The sequence below is a fragment of the Cajanus cajan genome, chromosome 2, assembly GCF_000230855.2.
Source record: "Cajanus cajan strain Asha chromosome 2, NIPB_CcT2T_4, whole genome shotgun sequence".
NCBI classification, from domain to species: domain Eukaryota; kingdom Viridiplantae; phylum Streptophyta; class Magnoliopsida; order Fabales; family Fabaceae; genus Cajanus; species Cajanus cajan.
In genome coordinates, this window is record NC_138518.1 from 8,409,525 (window position 1) to 8,428,166 (window position 18,642).

General features: G+C 30.3%; 1 protein-coding gene across 1 annotated transcript; it reads right to left on the reverse strand.

Annotated features, from left to right (window-relative positions):
• Nucleotides 1-681: 681 nt before the first annotated feature.
• On the reverse strand, nt 682-12,477 carry LOC109818953 (UDP-glycosyltransferase 83A1). The gene is made up of 2 exons (XM_083067882.1): nt 11,909-12,477; nt 682-1,562 (listed from the first exon to the last, which is right to left on the reverse strand). The coding sequence occupies exons 1-2, from the start codon at nt 12,393-12,395 to the stop codon at nt 682-684; spliced, it is 1,368 nt and encodes a 455-aa protein (XP_082924008.1). The 5' UTR covers nt 12,396-12,477.
• Between the last annotated feature and the right edge of the window lie 6,165 nt (nt 12,478-18,642).

The window sequence follows — 18,642 nt, forward strand, 5'->3', positions numbered from 1 at the left end:
ATATGTGAACCGTTTTACTCAAAATTATTAATAATTTTCTCCTTTTATTTTATTGTTATATGTTGGGGTAGAACGAGTGTCATAATGATGGCATAACCTGACATCCCAACCTAATTAGTTTGTAATCCAATAAATAGGGGGTCTAAGCCTAATCTGCTATACTCCAACATCTATTTGACCATTATGAATATGAGTCATTACAACCATGTACACCTATGCACACCAAAGTTTAATTTTTCCACTTATTAATTTATATTGAAACAATATATCTAGTATCTCTTCATTTTCCCTTTTCATATTAATTGTCAAAGTTTCATAATTTATTAATATATTTCATAACTTTCTGAAGCAATGATTGATTTCAAGAATCAAAATAAAAAAATAATATAATATCAATTTTTTAATTAATTAATACACACAACAACAATACTCTTTTAGTGTTTACTTTTACAAAGTCAATTATACCTTATTTTATATTATTTTTTTTATCTACTTTTACAAAAATAAAAACTATTTTATTGTTAAAAAGTGATAAATATCATAATGGCACTCTTATGACTATCATAAAGAACTAATTTATGTTGAAGAGTTGTTAACCACAATCCAATTTTAAAAATGTGCACTAATTATTTGCTAAATACAAAGAAGTTGATCCAAAATATACGCACAAAAGGCTGATTCTTATTCTTTCAACCAGTTGACAAACTTTTTGAAGTTATCTAAAGATTCATGTTTGTCTATTATGTTGCTCATCATTACCTTCTCCTTTAGCTTTAGAGACCTTGATCTTATATTGTCATCCATAAGTAGTTGATCCAATTTCTTCTTAATCTCCCACTGTGACACAATTCCATTCTCATCTGGATTCAATCCCAATCCAACATTTAATTGATCACAAATGTATGAACTATTATAAATTTGGTCACCAAAATATGGCCAACACAAGAAGGGCACCCCATTTGACAAACCTTCCATAGTTGAATTCCAGCCACAATGGCTAATAAAGCATGCTATGGCAGGGTGGTGTAAAACCTTTTGTTGAGGGGTCCATGCAACTATCTTACCCTTATGCCCTTGGAATTCAGGAGGGTATACCATCGTATTGTCTTGTCGCACAACCCAAAGAAAAGGTCTATTGGTTAGGTCTAGTCCAAGAGCTAATTCATTGAATTGGTTTTGGTCAAACTGTGTGAAACTGCCAAACGCAACATATGTGACAGAACCATGTGGTTGTTGATCGAGCCAACTCATGTAAGAGAGATCTTCTTCCCAAAATTGTCCCAATGATCTTTCAGTTGCATTTGTTTTGTCATAACTTCTCAACAAAGGGCCAATTGGGAGGAGTTTAGGAACAAAGGTTAATGCCCCATGTTCAAGTTCATATGTTGTGTTGCAAAGCCACCACTCTGTCAAACTTAAAGCTCGTATACAATGCATCAAATACTTGAGCAAATGCGTACCGTTCATTGTGTCACCCATATGGAGCCAAAAAAAGGTTTTTGTGTCCATCTCTGGCATACTTGATGATAATCGAATTGTCTTTTTAGACTTTAGTATGAATCCTGAAATGAATAAAGTAAAAATTAACTAGTGAAAAATGGAAATAGATTTTTATTTGTGTTATAGTTTGACATGATTTTGTAATATGAAAATTTTGCATCTAATTTTTCATTGATAATTTTCCAAAAATAAAAGAAAAATTGACAAAGCTTTGCAAATTTCGTGTCTATTATAAATGATAATTTGATAGGAAGGCACCTATCCTTAGTGGAAAATATTACTAACATAAACTAACGATAATAATTCTAATGAAAACACTTGCTACCTGAAAATATTATTCTTACATTCAAAATGAACTAAAAGTCCTTTAAATATAAAGACAGGTAAGCAAAGGAGGGTTAATACTGACTACTATTATTCAATCGACAAAATAAAAGAACAGGTCATCAACACTGGGCTGGGTTAACAGCTAAGACCTTTAACCAAGTTCTTAAGCCACTTAGGTCATTTTTTCTCACGTTTGGGCCTTTTCCTGCTTGGTTCTTCTGCTATATTGGTCTTATTGGGTTTGGCTTATCATAATTGATAAGCACGACTTTTTTTTTATTTTTTATTTTATATACTTCATAATAGTAGATAGGAGATGACACCCCAAGATTATACTAGACACTGGCGAGGAGCCAATGACATGCCGGAGATCTTTAAAACAAACACTACTGTTCACTTAACAGTTAATCAAAACTTAGTAATGTCCAATTTAACCGAAGACTATAATTGGTGAATTGAGAGTTAATATAGATCTATCAGAGAAATTTTACCTCTTGTACCAAAGAATCTCCTTGAGCAGGGGTACGCCAATCAAAATAAAATTTTAATGATCATAGGAGTGTCAAACTTGCATAATAGGGAACACAAATTTGGACCAGATCCTAAACTATTTATGTTAACCCATGATAGTTGATAAGCACAACTTGAATATAAATATAATGTTAAAATCTAAAATAAAAGACAAATGTTATATATACCTCTTTTTTCTAATACGTTCCTTTTCTCTATTTTTTTTTTCAAAAAAATTCTTAAATAAATACCTTTTCAATTTATTTTTTAAATAAATTTTTCTAAAAACTATCTTATTCATTCACCTTCCCTTCCTTGACTCATTTTCTTCCACTAGTGTATCCCTCTCTAAAACCACTCTTCATTTCCTTCTTCTTTTATACCCTTTATTTCTTAATTTTTCCTCTTTGGTAATGACTCATCTTTATTATTTTTGTAAACCCAATTGTTTTTGCACTCTGAACTTTAACATATTTTAAATCCTTTCTAATATTGCATACATTTGATATAAAATTGTGAATTCTTTAAACTGTCATTTCCAAAAATATGAACATTAATTTTATGATGAATTATTTATTAGAAACAATAAATATATATATATATATATATATATATATATTAATTATTACTATTTTATTATGATGAATTACTATGTTATTTGATTCCTAATTTTTTTTACTCTTCCAAAAACTATTTTCTCAAAGAATATTTTACTTTTTCAATAAATAGGGTTGATCTAAGTATGAAGTCAATATAGCCCCTACTTTAGGCATCCTAAAGAATTTTTTTAATTAATATTTATATAATTTTTCAAGGCTCAAAACTCAAATCACTTTTTATATTCTTAAAAGTTCACTTTAAAAGACTTATCTCTAAAAGATGTACAAATATAACTTTTTTTTCAAGGCCCATCTGTAAATCATTTTTAAGTTTTCATAAAAAGTATTATTGTTAATTTTTAAAATCCTTACTAATAAAAGATAATAGAAGACAAGATATAAACAACTAATCTATTGGTTATCTTTTAGTTAGAATTAGATAGTTTGTTAGTATTTTTTTTTATCTCTAAAGTCTATTATCTTCTCTTGGCCTCAATATATTTGGAAGGCACACTCTATTTTTATACATCAGCAGAAACAATAATATAATTTCTTGAATACAATCTTTCAATATCCTTAGAAATTTATCATGGCATTAGAGTAGATTGATTCTAAAAACAAGTCAGGGATGAATTTACTCACTTTAGCCTATTACCTCAATTGTTCAGATAATCCTAGCACTCCCCTTATTGTTGCAACCCTCGATGGAGCCAACTACTGGACGTGGGCATGCTCGATCAAGATTGCTCTACGTGTGAAGATGAAATTGGGTTTCATTGATTTAAGCATCAAGAAACCAAATCCAAAAGCTACAAATTATGTCAACTAAGAGAAGGTGGACTCCATGGTTATGTCTTGGATCATTAACTCTATTGACCCTAACCTACATAGAAGTATTTCACATGCCTTCACAACAAGAGAAATTTGGGTTGATCTGGAGGAAAGGTTCGCACAAACAAAAGCACCACATATCCACCAGGTTTAGTGCACACTTTGCCTAATGGAGAAAGAACCAGAACTCAGCGTAAGTAATTTCTACATAAAATTCAAGAGCCTTTATGATGAATTGGATGAGCTTCAACCCCTCCCTGAGTGCACTTGTGGAGCATCCAAGAAAATAGCACAAAGAGAAGAGGATCAACATGTACATCTCTTTCTTGGAGGTTTAGGTAGTGAACAATATGCACATGTCAAGACAACCATTTTGAACTCAAAACCTCTTCCTTCTCTAAGACGCATTTACAATTTGATAACAAGGGAAGAATCGCACCTTACTGTAGATAAAGAGAGAAATGTGAAGACTGAAACAAAATTGTTTTCTATTCCAACACTAGTAGACAAAAATGGAAAGATAACGAAAGGCCTAGGTGTGATCACTGTGGAAAAATAAGACACGTCAAGCAAAAATGTTTTGAAATAATAGGGTACCCATCCAGTTGGGATACCCAAAGGACTCAACATGGTTCAAATCGACAAGGAGGCCAATCTATAACACACATGGCACGGTCAGATGAACAACCTAGTGCACATATGAGTCGTGTAGAGGACAACACCAAGAAAGACATTGTAGAAGGAACAACATTAGGACATGCTCTTCATGGATTTCACATGATAGGACCACGTGATCACATGGCTAGTAATACTGAGTTACAAGAAATACAATGGGTCTTAAATAGTGGCGTCTCACACCACATGACCCCTGCATCCTCCATACTAAAGGGAGTATGCAAGATTGATAAACCTTTATACACCATAATACCCATAGGGAGTGCAATACTTGTTGATAAAATGGGATATGTAGATCTTAACAGAAACATCAAGTTCAAAAATGTTTTTTATTTGTTCTCAAGTTCAGTTGCAACTTGATTTCTATACACAAGTTAATTCATGATTCAAACTGTATAGTGACTTATGATAAAAATTATTGTATGATACAAGACCAAACCATGAAGAAGATGATTAGATTAGGTGATTTGCATGATGGGATTTACTTGTTCAAGAAACTGAAGATAGGATCATCTTGTGTTGTGGCTCAAAAGGATTCCTCTAAACTTTGGCATTCAAGAATGGGACACCTATCTACACAAGCCCTCAAACAAATTTCACATATGCTTAAGTGTAATTTCTTTTTGAATAAGAATGAGTGTTGTGATGTATGTCACAGATCCAAGCAAAGTAGGCTTGTTGTTTTATCATAGTGAGAATAAGGCACCACAACCCTTTCATCTTATACATTGTGATTTTTGGGGGAGATATCATACAGCGACACATAATGGTTTCCGTTATTTTCTTACCATCGTTGACGATTTAACTAAAAGAACTTAGGTTTATCTCATGAAACATAAAAGTGAAACTTTGGAGCATCTCATGAATTTCTGCAACATGATAAAACAACAAGTTAATACAAATGTCAAGTGAATTCGAAGTGATAATGGCACCGAGTTCACCAATTATTCCTTCCAAAATTTCCTTCTAAAAGAAGGAATCATTCATGAAGCATCTTGTGTAGCTACACCTTAACAAAATGGGCCTGTAGAATGTAAGCATAGGCATATCCTCAATGTGGCAAGGGCTCTACGTTTTCAAGCCAACCTTCCCTTACATTTTTGGGGAGAGTGTGTTTTGGCTGCAACTCATCTCATTAATCGAACCCCTACCATTTCCAAGAAGGGAGTAACCCCTTATGTATTGTTTTTTTGGAAAACCAACGAGCTATGCTCATATAATAAATTTTGGTTGCTTATGTTATGTGAAGAATTTGTCCAAGAACAAAGACAAATTTGCACCACAAGCTGAAAGATGCATGTTTATAGGATATCCACAAGGCCAAAAGGGATGGAAGGTGTACAATCTGTCAACTAAAGAAATTAACATTGCATGAGATGTAGCTTTCTATGAACATGTATCTTATTATAGCATGCATGAAGAGAATAACGTGACAAATAATCTAGAATCCATTTTTCATTACATATCTCAATAGGTGAAAGAAGCATATCCTATGTACAATGATGATGAGCCAAAAATTGAAAACTCAAATAACGAGTCAGAAACAAATCAAGATGCAATTATTAATCATGTAGATCTTATTAGTATGGAGGAGGAAGCAACAAGTGAGAGGGAGCTACAAGAAGTCTTCAAAACAATTCCACAAACATGACAACTGCCAACTTATCTCAAAGACTGTCATGCAACTATTGTAAATCCATCATGCAATTCTTCCAAATTCACCCCTTCTTCAAGCATCGCCTAACCTCTCTACAATTTCATAAACTATGATCATTTTTTAGAAAAATACCGAGCATATCTTGTAGTAATAGCATCCCATGAAGAACCAAAAACATATTCTCAAGCCATAAAATAACAAGAATGGTGTGATGCAATGAGTCGAGAGCTTCAAGCTTTGGAGGATAATGAGACATAAGAGTTGACTTTTCTCCCTCCAAATAAAAAAACCATAGGGTGCAAATGGGAATATAAAATCAAGTACAAGGCGGATGGAGAGATAAAGAAGTATAAAGCTTATCTTGTGGCCAAAGGTTTCACACAAATTGAAAGAGAAGATTTCAATGAAACTTTTGCACTAGTAGCAAAGATGACAACAATTAGGTGCTTATTGACTATTGTTGTTGCTAAAGGCTGGGAGTTACATCAAATGGATATGAGTAATGCTTTATTGCATGGAGATTTAGATAAGGAAGTCTATATGGACATCCCACAAAGATATGCAACACCAAAAGAAGGGATGGTATGTCATTTAAAGAAGTCCTTGTATGGTTTGTGATAGGCATCATGCAATTGGTACTCCAAACTCTCTCAAGCCCTTAGGGAGTATGGCTTTTGTGAGTGTCATGCAAATCACAACCTTTTCACGTACTCACATAATAATGTGTTTCTTGTGGTTCTCGTGTTTGTAAATGATCTAGTTATTGCAAGCAATGATATTGTTACGTGTGCCAACTTTAAGAAGTATCTAAACTAATATGTTTCCGCATGAAGGATCTTGGTCCTCTCAAATATGTTCTTGGTTTGGAGTTAGCTAGAGGAGCACATGTATTGTTCATAAATTAAAGGAAATACACGTTGTACATTCTAAACGAATGTGGTATGCTTGCTTGCAAGTCGTCTTCCTTTCCAATGGAGCAAAACCATCAATTAGCTTTGGCTTTAGGGTGTGCTTATTGCGACACTTCTCAATATCAAAAACTAGTGGGACCTCTCATATATCTCATTATTACTCGACCAGATATCACCTACTCAATGCATATACTAAGCCAATTCATGCAAGAACCACAACAAGTGCATTAGGATGCAACCATGTGTGTACTATGATATCTAAAGAGCTCACCAAGTCAGGGAATTCACTACTAGAAAAATTAATATTTGTGACGGAAAAAATATCGTCACTAATAGTGACAAATTTAGTGAGGGAATTTTTTTTGTGACGGACTGCCATTTATTGAAATTAGTGACGGATTTTGTGACAGATTAAGTTTCTCTATAAATATTCACTCACAAAAATGCGTCACAATACTATAATAAATAAGTCAGTGACGAAATTTTTGTCAATATTTGTATTTTGTCACAAATTCCGTCACAAATAGCTACGAAATTTGTGAGAAATTATTCAAAATATTAAATTTTGTTTATGAAATTTTTATATGTAAGAATTATGCAGAATTAAAGAATATATGTTATTTTTTTTAAAATTATGACAAATTTATCCATCGGAGAATTTATATTTTTTAATGAAAAAAAATTCGTAGGAAAAGTTATATTACTGATGGAATATGTCCGACAAATATATATTTGTCAAAATTTTAAGAATTTTTTTCGAAAATTGACAATCATATATTAAAAAAGCTCCATATATATATATATATATGTGTATGTATGTATGAGGAGAGTAATAATAACACCGGTATAACTTTTACTAAGTATTACACCGCTCAATAACTTTATATTAAATGAGAATTTTGTAAATCCAACCATTAAATTGAAAATTCTTTACTCTTAAATCATATATACAAAATTTTATATTAATGCAAGATGATTTAATACTTCATTCTTATAAAACAAAATTAACGTAATATATACATTTCAAAATATACTAAAATATGAACATTTTGATTACCTTCACGTTGTTGTTCAATTTTAACAAAATTTGATATAAACATATAAAGTGATATGAACTTTTAATTTAACAGTTGGATTTACAAAATTCACATTTAATATAAAGTTATTGAGCGGTATAATACTTAGTAAAATTAAGTTATACCGGTGTTATTATAACTCTCATCTCTCTCTCTCTATATATATATAGAGAGAGAGTGGAGGAATCAAATAACTTACAAAATAACTTTTGGTAAAGTTCTTATGCTCAATAACTCATGGTATGTGTTGAATTTCATCGATCCAACTGTTAAATTAAAAGTTATTAAATTTTACTAATAATTAATATAGAAAAAATTGATTAGCTTTGGAAGAAATTATTTGCTTATTAACAAAATAATTGAAACATTAATTATTTTAAATTATTAAACTAAAGTCTTATTGACAATTTACTATATAATCTTAATATTTTTGTATAACTAATATCTAGTTTTAAATTTGATGTGAAAATATTATGATATAATTAGATAATATTTTAAGTTAGTATTTTAATAATGGTTGATAATTAGAAAATAAAACAAGGATAAATACATTTTTAAAATTTTATATCTTTGATTTAAGATAAATAAATATATTAAATTATTTAATAATTTATTTAAAATGTTAAAATTTAATTTATAAGTATGAAATGAATAAATATTTATAATTTTTTAAATTATATTATCATTATAAATTATAAAAATAAATAATTTAAATTATAATTTTAAATAGAAATAAGTAGATTGTTAATTATAAAAGTAAGTATATATAAATAAAGATTAATTAAATATATTATTATTATTATTCATATTACAATTATTATATATTATTATATTTTTATAGTAATCTAACGGTTGGATTTATAAAACTCACATTTAATATAAAGTTATTGAGCAGTGTGTAATACTTAGTAAAAGTTACACCGGTGTTAGTATAATCCTCCTCTCTCTCTCTCTAAGAGAAATAGAGAAAGAGAGAGAGTAGAGAAATCAAATAATTTAAGAAATAAATCTTGGTAAAGTTATTCCCCTCAATAACTCATGGTGTGTGTTGAATTTCATCGATCTAATTCTTAAATTAAAAGTTATTAAATTTTACTAATAATTAATATAGAAAAAATTAATTAGCTTTGGAATAAATTATCTACAAATTAATAATATAATTGAAACATTAATTATTTTAAATTATTTAACTAAAATTTTATTGACAATTTACTATATGATCTTAATATTTTTGTATAACTAATATTTAGTTTTAAATTTGATGTGAAAATATTATGATATAATTATATAAGATTTTAAGTTAGTATTTTATTAATGGTTGGTAATTAGAGAATAAAATAAGGATAAATACATGTTTTGAATTTTATATCTTTGATTTAAGATAAATAAATATATTCAATTTTGTAATAATTTATTTAAAATGTTAAAATTTAATTTGTAACTATGTACAAATAAATATTTATAATTTTGTAAATTATATTATCATTTTAAATTATAAAAATAAATAATTTAAGTTATAATTTTAAATAGAAATAAGTAGATTGTTAATTATAAAAGTAAGTATATATAAATAAAGATTAATTAAATATATTATTATTATTATTCGTAATATAATTATTATATTATTATATTTTTATAATAATCTAATGGTTGAATTTACAAAATTCACATTTAATATAAAGTTATTATGCGGTGTGTAATACTCAGTAAAAGTTACACTAATATTAGTATAATCCTGGTGTGTAATACTTAGTAAAAATTACACCGGTATTAGTATAATCCTCATTTCTCCCTCTGAGAGGGAGAGATAGAGAGAGAGAGTGGAGGAATCAAATAATTTATGAAATAATTCTTGGTAAAGTAATTTCGCTCAATAACTCATGGTGTGTGTTGAATTTCATCGATCCAATTGTTAAATTAAAAGTTGTTAAATTTTACTAATAATTAATATAAAAAAAATTAATTAGCTTTGGAATAAATTATTTTATAATTAATAATATAATTAAAATATTAATTATTTTAAATTATTTAACTAAAATCTTATTGACAATTTACTATACGACCTTAATATTTTTGTATAACTAATATCTTATTTTAAATTTGATGTGAAAATATTATGATATAATTAAATAAGATTTTAAGGTAGTATTTTATTAATGATTGATAATTATAAAATAAAACAAGAATAAATACATTTTTTAAATTTTATATCATTGATTTAAGAAAAATAAATATATTAAATTATTTAATAATTTAGTTAAAATTTTAAATTTAATTTATAGGTATGTAATAAATAAATATTTATAATTCTATAAATTATATTATTATTATAAATTATAAAAATAAATAATGTAAATTATAATTTTAGATAGAAATAAGTAGATTTTTAATTATAAAAGTAAGTATATATAAATAAATATTAATTAAATATATTATTATTATTATTATTATTATTTATAATATAAAATTATTATATATTATTATTACAATACAAGTATGAGATTGTGTAGTTGAGGATGACTTAAATGAATTAACTTGTACAAGTTATATTGACAACATGCATATACATTTTGGTAGCTTATTTCATAAGAACTTCACAGTTAAGCGTGCTTGACTTGGAGTAATACAGGGATGGGTGATCTTTTGGGATGTCTCCCAGAAATTGTGCAAGTAAGGATAAAACATGATAAAAAGTAAAATGTCGTGAAATAGAACCCTCTTGAGAGGCCAACATTCCTTTCAACTTTTGGCATTAATAAGAGGCACGTATCCCTCACAAATTTGTGACGGATTAAATCAATCACAAATTTGTGACGAAGTCACAAATTCTGTCACAAATTTGTGACGGAAACAAGTCTCTCACTAAGTTCGTCACAATTTGTGACGGAATTTTATTAATTTATGAATATTTAATATTAGAAATTAGTGATAGAATTTGTGATGCCATAATTTCATCACTGATTGTGACGAACTGAAATTTTCCGTCACTAAATATTTTGTAACGCCAATTTTTGTGACGAAATCAGTTCTGTCACAAATTCTGTTACAAATTTGTTTTATGACAGATTTTATACTGTTTTGTGACGAATTCATTCCCTCTCTAATTTTAATTTTTCTAGTAGTAATTATTCTGCCAAAAGGAAAACACTCTTCAACTCACAAGATATTGTGATTCAGATTGGGCCTCAAGCCCTATCACCAGAAAATCAATTTCAGGTTATTTGATGAAGTTGTATTTTTATACATCAGTAGAAACAATAGTATAGTTTCTTAAATACAATCTTTCAATATCCTTAAAAATTTATCACTTATTTTAAGATTCGCTTTAAGCTTAATTAACAATGTCTTGAGTCAGCCTTATCAGAAATTACTTTATAAAAATATATTTTAGCTTTTCTATATATTATGAAAAGTATTTTTTAAAAGACTAAAAATATATTTTTGAAAAATACGCACTTTCTAAAAACATATGTTTTCTCTTCTTGAAATTATTTTATTAAAATATTTTTAATCTCCTAGTTTTAGAGTGAGTGCTAAATCATACTTCAGGAAAAAAAAATTAACAAAAACCAAAATAAAATGACATTAAGTATGGGAAAAACCTTTCGGCCTGAGACAATTATAGTATTACAAATGATATTAGTTTTTGACTTGTCGGGTTAGATAAAATCATTGTCTTAAGCTTTTTTAATGGAATAAACAAGCAGAAATAAAATTTTCTTTTATAAGAAAATACATAAAAAGAACAAAAGTAACAAATCTACATGTTTCATCAATCAATAGAGTCAAACAAACATGGATAGTAAAGTATGATATTGTTACCGTCAGAATTTATGATCCCATCATCAATAAGCTTGGGGATGTTGCATATCAAGGCAAACACAGCTGCAGAGGCAGGCCAGAATATAGCTCCTTTGATTCCAAATTTACCCCCAACATCCAACACCCATGCCATGCACAAATCTGCAACAATAAAGCTGATTCTGTTGTCACCTTTCAAATGAATATCCTCAATCAGCTTCTCAAGTGTAGCATGCAACGTGCTTAGCATAGCATCACATAGCTTTCCCAAATTGTTTCTGTCATCATCGGGTCCTAAACCATCTGGGATTGAGACCAACTTGATTTGTGATTCATCAAGGCTATGTTGTTGCTCCACCATGGAACTCACCACTCGCTTGTGGTTGATTTCTGTGTTCACAAAAATGACCTTGCAACCATTCTCAACCAACTTTTGTGAGAGGATTATCATGGGGTTCACATGCCCTTGAGCAGGATAAGGTAAAACTAGCACAGTTGGGATGGTCATGTTTTGTATTTTTTATTCTTTTGATTCAGAGGCTCTACTCTTTTGTTGGCCTAGATCTAGTTTGCTTTATCGGGTTGGGGTTTGTTTATATATATCCAAAATATTAAAAATGATGTTTAATGATTATTATTTATTGATCATGCATATGGTATAACACTATTCTGAATCCTAAAAGTATATGTGGTTGATGCTTTAGTATTTGAAAGGAAAAAAATTAAATATATTTTTAAAATTTTAATTATTTCATTTAAGTATTTAAAAACAATTTCTTATTATTATTGGTTAACTTCTTAATATATATATTAATATTAGTATTAAAGTAATTTTTTATTTTGGATTAATGAGTAATGTTTTACACATTTAATTTTTTTTTTAAAAAATTATATTTTCAAAGACTAAATTAGTAACATACACTTTTAGAGATTGAATGGTGTTTTAATTTAGTAAATTGAAAAATGTTAAATTAAGTAGGAAAACATTTCAGAAATAAATAATAATAAAATAAGAATATGGAAGATAAATGATTCGAAAAATAGAAAAACGAAAATGAAAGATAAATGATTGATATTATTAAGAGAATTATTATGGTACCTATATATAAATCGGAGTTTTTTAATTTTTTAAATCAATAAAAATGAAATAATGGGTATTTTTTTTTATTTTACTTTTTCTTTCTCTCTAAGTGATGTATTCTTGTCTAGTAGATCATCTAAGTCAAGTTATTTTTTCTTAATATTTTATACAGAAATGTGAAGATGAGTGTTAAAAAATCAGGAATCGTGAATTACCCACCACACGTTCTTCCAGGTTGTCAATAAATTACATGTACATAAAAATCAATTAAAATTTTATCTAATTTATTAACCGATGCATTGAATCGGAATATGTTTTACAGATTATTTTTGGAAGATGTATCATTATTACACCAAAAAATTTATTGACAATTATTTAATAATAATTAATTAATTATTTTTATTTTATTATTTAATAAAAATATTAATAGTTAATAAATAATAGTTATTAAAAATGTATCTATTTTATATTAAAATTTACTATTAGTGATAATTATTTAATGATAATAAATTAATTGTTTCTATTTTATTATCTAATAAAAATATTAATGACTAATAAATAATAATTACTAAAAATATATTTATAAGAGTAATTATTGAAAATGATTGGTAAAAATTAAGAATAAATTTTAATTCATTTTATTGAGAAAAAAAAAATTTAAGTCTCACATCAATTAAAGATAAATTTTTTTTAAAGAGTATATAAGTAGAGGACAACCCTCACCTTACAAATTGACTTTTTAATCAATAAAATTGTTAATTAAAATTTGATAATCAAATTATTTGAAAAATTCACTTTATAGTTATAAATTTAATCATTATAAAAAATCATTACTACAAGTAGTTCAATACTTCTATTCTTTAAGTAATAGTTAGAATATAGTCATCACTTCAACACTTATACTCTTTAAGTAATAGTCAGAATATAGTTGAAAATATTACCTTACTCTTACAGAGATTGATCTAATGTGAAGGAGTTATACTTTCTTATTTTTGAAAATGATTATCACACAATATATAAAATTGATGCTCAAATAAATATATATAAAATTTTAATTTAAATTTTTTATTATGACAACAATTGTAAGTATTATTAATAATATTTTATAAACATTACATAAATTAAAATGAAATATTTTTTCAATATAGTTTAACAATTTCTTAATACCTACAACATATAGGAAAAAAATAAAGACCACTAATATAAAATTGATAATCATTTAAACTTAAATTTATTTCAAAACTAATATAATTTTTTTCAATTCATTTTCCTATATGTAATGACTCGCCGTGACCGTCACACTATGAAACAATACTACACACTATTGGAATATATATACTAAAATAGTATAATAAAATATTTACAACACAAGTTGCTAATCAAGCAACCAACAACAATCAATTATATACAACAAAGTATGTTACTATAAGGTAGCCTTAAAAAAATCATCTCCAGGCACCTCCTGTGGCCTCTAGCAGCTATCTCCTAGCCTATTCCTGCCCTGCTCCCATACAACGTATGATAATCACAGTCCAAACTACATAGAAACATGCAAGGGTAAGCAAAAGACAATAAACAACTCATAAATATCAAATATGCAACATAACAACTATATAATCATCTACACATCCGACACAGAAGACAAACAAGACATATATTACACATCTTTCAACAACACATGTTTAAAACTGCTTACAACATAACAACACTATCATCATCCTCAACAGGGTCAACATACAACACAATCACAGCTTAACAACATAACAACATAGATACAACTCTTATCAACAACAAATTAACTCATCAACAACTTATGCTTCCGTCACGCATTTCAACTCAGAGATCTCCAACAACTAAGTATAGACAACAATAGGCGATTGCTCAGGTGTGCCACTTAGACTCAGAGGTCCAGTACTACTGTTAGGACAGAAGAGTTTGGGTATGAGCCTACCACAGCCTTGGCTAGCATCACCAATCTACATATGGAGTTAGCCCACCCACTGTCCTCCAAGTACCACGCACCCTCCAGTACCTAATCAAAGACTATATCTCTAACTAGATACCTTACTTAAATTGGTCATTCAACTATGACATGGATCGACTATTTCCATGTCGCCCACACAATACTAAGGGATTCAACTTTAAAACAACTTTTAACTTTAAAACAACTTTCAACTTATCACCTTAGTACTATGTATCTCAACATAGGACATATATCTTCACCATATGTCCCCAACTTTTCAACTTTACAACAATAGACACCATAACAACTTTACAACAATAAACATCTGGCCGCTTGTAATCGATATAGCTCGACCTGGCCCCTATACCGTGGTCGCTTTGTACACGTGTGCCTCGACCTTTCCCACACACGGGATCAACTAAGTCCTAGAGGAGAACAACACAATGTCCACTCCAAGGGACAACTTCCCAGGGAGGGATTTTCAACAAATTGGGCTCTTAGAGCACCACAATTATCTCAATCCACACAATGGGATGAGCAACTTCGAAAACATATCCCCTAGTCTTAGTGATCAACAACTCATCATCACAGCTTTACAGCAATAGACATCTTAACAACTTCACAGCAATAGGCATCTTAACAACTTTATAGCAATAGGCATCTTAACAAGTTTACAGCAATAGGCATCTTAACAACTTTACAGCAATAGGCATATTAACAACTTTACAACAATAAACATTTTAACAACTTTACAAAAATAAACAACTATAGTCATCAATCTCAACTTTAACAACTTTAAACAACATAGCAACTTTTCCACATACATCCTAATACAACTTTACAACTTATAAACTACTTCAACTTATACCTCTCGACTTATTAATAATTCAAAAATAAACAACATGTAAACAACTTCACAACTTAACTACAACATGCATCTCATTTACATCTCATCTTCATCACAAAAGCATCACCAAAAAAAATCTACAATCTAGCTTCCCTAAGCTCTTCCACGCCTGGCGCGCTCAACCTGCGCCTAGCCTAAACCCAGTCAAAGAGTTTCAAAACTCTCATCCAAACCAACAACTCCAGCCACATGCAAACATAAAACACAATACATAGGCTCCATACAACTCAAAATAAACTTAAATCTCACATGCATCCAACCTATGCATCAAAATCATCAAAATCCTCCTTTTTCTCAAAAACCCCAAAAAATGAGATTTTCTTCAATCCATCTATGGATTCTCAACATTCATGCATCAATTGAGTTTCTAAACTCACATGCAACCTAAACAACAAACATTCTAGCTTCCTTCACCTGAAGATTGGCTCAAAATAGCCAATAATTGAGAAGAAGTAGAATTCACTTCTGAAACTCAACCCGGAACTTCAATCCTCCCAAAGCAAGCTTCCTAATCTGAATTTCAAGAAAAGACAGAAGGCATTAGTGATCTAGAGGAGAAAAGGAATCATACAGAGAAATTTGGGAGAGAAAGGAGCTCACAGACCCAAATTCCTTCTCTCTAAAACTTCTCTCTAAAAACCTCATTTTCTCTTCAACCACCTAACCCCTATATTATAGAAGTTCAGGAGTGGCCAGAACGGCATGTTCCGAATTCAGAATGACCCGTTCTACACCCCCTCATCACGTACAAAAATCACATGCAGAATGGCCGGTTCTGAAACTAGAACGGCCCGTTTTGGGATTCATCCAGAACAGTCCGTTCTCCATCCAGAATGGCCCATACTCCCTCTGGAATGGCCCGTTTTGGGGTTTGGAACGACCCGTTCTCCCTCCAGAACGGCCCGTTCTCAACTACGATTTTCAGGTCAATTTAGTAGTTTGGAACAGCCCGTTCCAGATTGGAAACTGCCCGTTCTGGGCTACTAAATCACCCATATTGGGATTTTTGGGCCTTCCGAAATAACCTACTACGTTACAAATTTCATACTAGAAAGCTTGTTTTTGGAGGATTGAAGTCTGCGAGTCGAGCTTTGGAGGAATTTCTTTGCTTCTTCTCAGTTCTTGGCTTTCTAAGCCAATCTTCAGGTGAGGGAAGCTAGAATGTAGATTGGTTGGTTGCATGTGATTTAGGAACTCAATTGATGCATGAATCTTGAGAATCCATGGTTGGATTGGAGAAATCCTCATTTTTTGGGGTTTTGGGAAAATGGGATTTTTGGTGATTTTGATGCATCAGATGGGTGCATGTTGATTCTGAGTCTTTTTTTGTGTTGTATGGAGCCTATGCATTGTGTTTTCTTGTTTGCATGTAGCTAGATTTGCTGATTTTCAGGTATTATTGGAAATTTTTGAAGTTTTGGAGGCTACTGCTTGAATTTGTGCTGGGCGCAGTTCTTGGCGCCGGACGTGCATTCATCTATGACACCCATTTCTTGATCGCGCCAGGCGAGATCATGAGTGGGGAGTCTTTGGTTGAGAGCGGGTCGGGCGTGAGGGGAACCACGTCGGGCGTAATATCAAATAGTGACTTGAAGGGCATTTTTCTAGTATGGCGCCGGGCGCAGGTTAGGTGCGTCGGGCATGGAGACCCTTGGAGGTCTTTGTGTTCGGTTACATCGAGCGCATGGAGGGTTGCATCGGGCGTGGAGACTCTTATGAGTCTTTGTTTCAAGGATGCCAGGCAGGAGGTGAGCGTGTCGAACGTGAATGAGTTTTAGGACTCTCGAGTTAGGATTAGGCCAGGCGCGCTCAGGCTGTGTTGGGCGTGAACCTGTTTATTAATGATTGTTTTAAAATGATGCTTAGACATGTGTTGAAAGTTGAAGATTTGATCATGTATGTATGATATATGATGCGTGGTGATGCATGATTCATATGTATTCTTGGTAACGATATGTATTAATGTTTAAATATGATATGACATGTGTATATGTTCATATGAGGATGATATTGATCATGATGGTGGATTGACCATGTATGATATAGGATGCATTATTGCATGTGATGCCTTATGGCATGTGTGTATCCTAGGACTTGAGGAGAGGGAAAATATTTTTGAACTGTAAGAGCTCACAGAGAGTCTCTTGAGAGTGGTGCTTGGATAGGCCACTGATATAAATGAGAGTGGTGCTTAGATAGGCCACTGGTTTTGGGTGAGAGTGGTGCTCAGGTAGGCCACTGGTTTGGGTGAGTCTCCTCTAAGTCCTTAGCTAGTATTAGAGCAGAGTATGAGGTCGAAGGTTATTCCTTTAACCAAGTACTGGGGAAGGTGCGTGGTTCCTTGCGGATAGTCAGTGGGCGAACTCCAAAAGTGACTTGGTAATTCATGCCAAAGTCGTGGTAAGCTTGTACCCAACTGTGCTATACCTGACGGCATGGTTTTAAATTGCGGTTGCGGTCGCGGTTGCAATTACTGCGGTTGCGGGTATTGCGAGTATTGCGATGCGGATTGCGGCTATTGTAGTGTGAAATTATTAATTATTTGCACTAAATATAAAAAAATTGTAATTATTGATATATGTTTTATTTTAAAAAATTTATACATTTTTATTCCTTTTTTAAAACATTCTATTATTTTAATGAATAATTTAATTTATTTTAAAATTAATTTAAAAGTAAGAGAAACACAATAGTGGTTAGATTAATTCCTACTTAATATTTGTCATAATATCTCAAAAGCAAATTGTCTCATTGACACAAATAAAAAACTTAAAGGTACACACATTTAGACAAATTTTAAATAG

Excerpts from the sequence above, each read along its gene's own strand:
- LOC109818953 (XM_083067882.1), bottom strand. The coding sequence starts at position 12,395 with ATGACCATCCCAACTGTGCTAGTTTTACCTTATCCTGCTCAAGGGCAT. Across the intron at positions 1,563-11,908 it reads TGGGATCATAAATTCTGACG|GATTCATACTAAAGTCTAAA; the intron begins GTAACAATATCA and ends TATTCATTTCAG.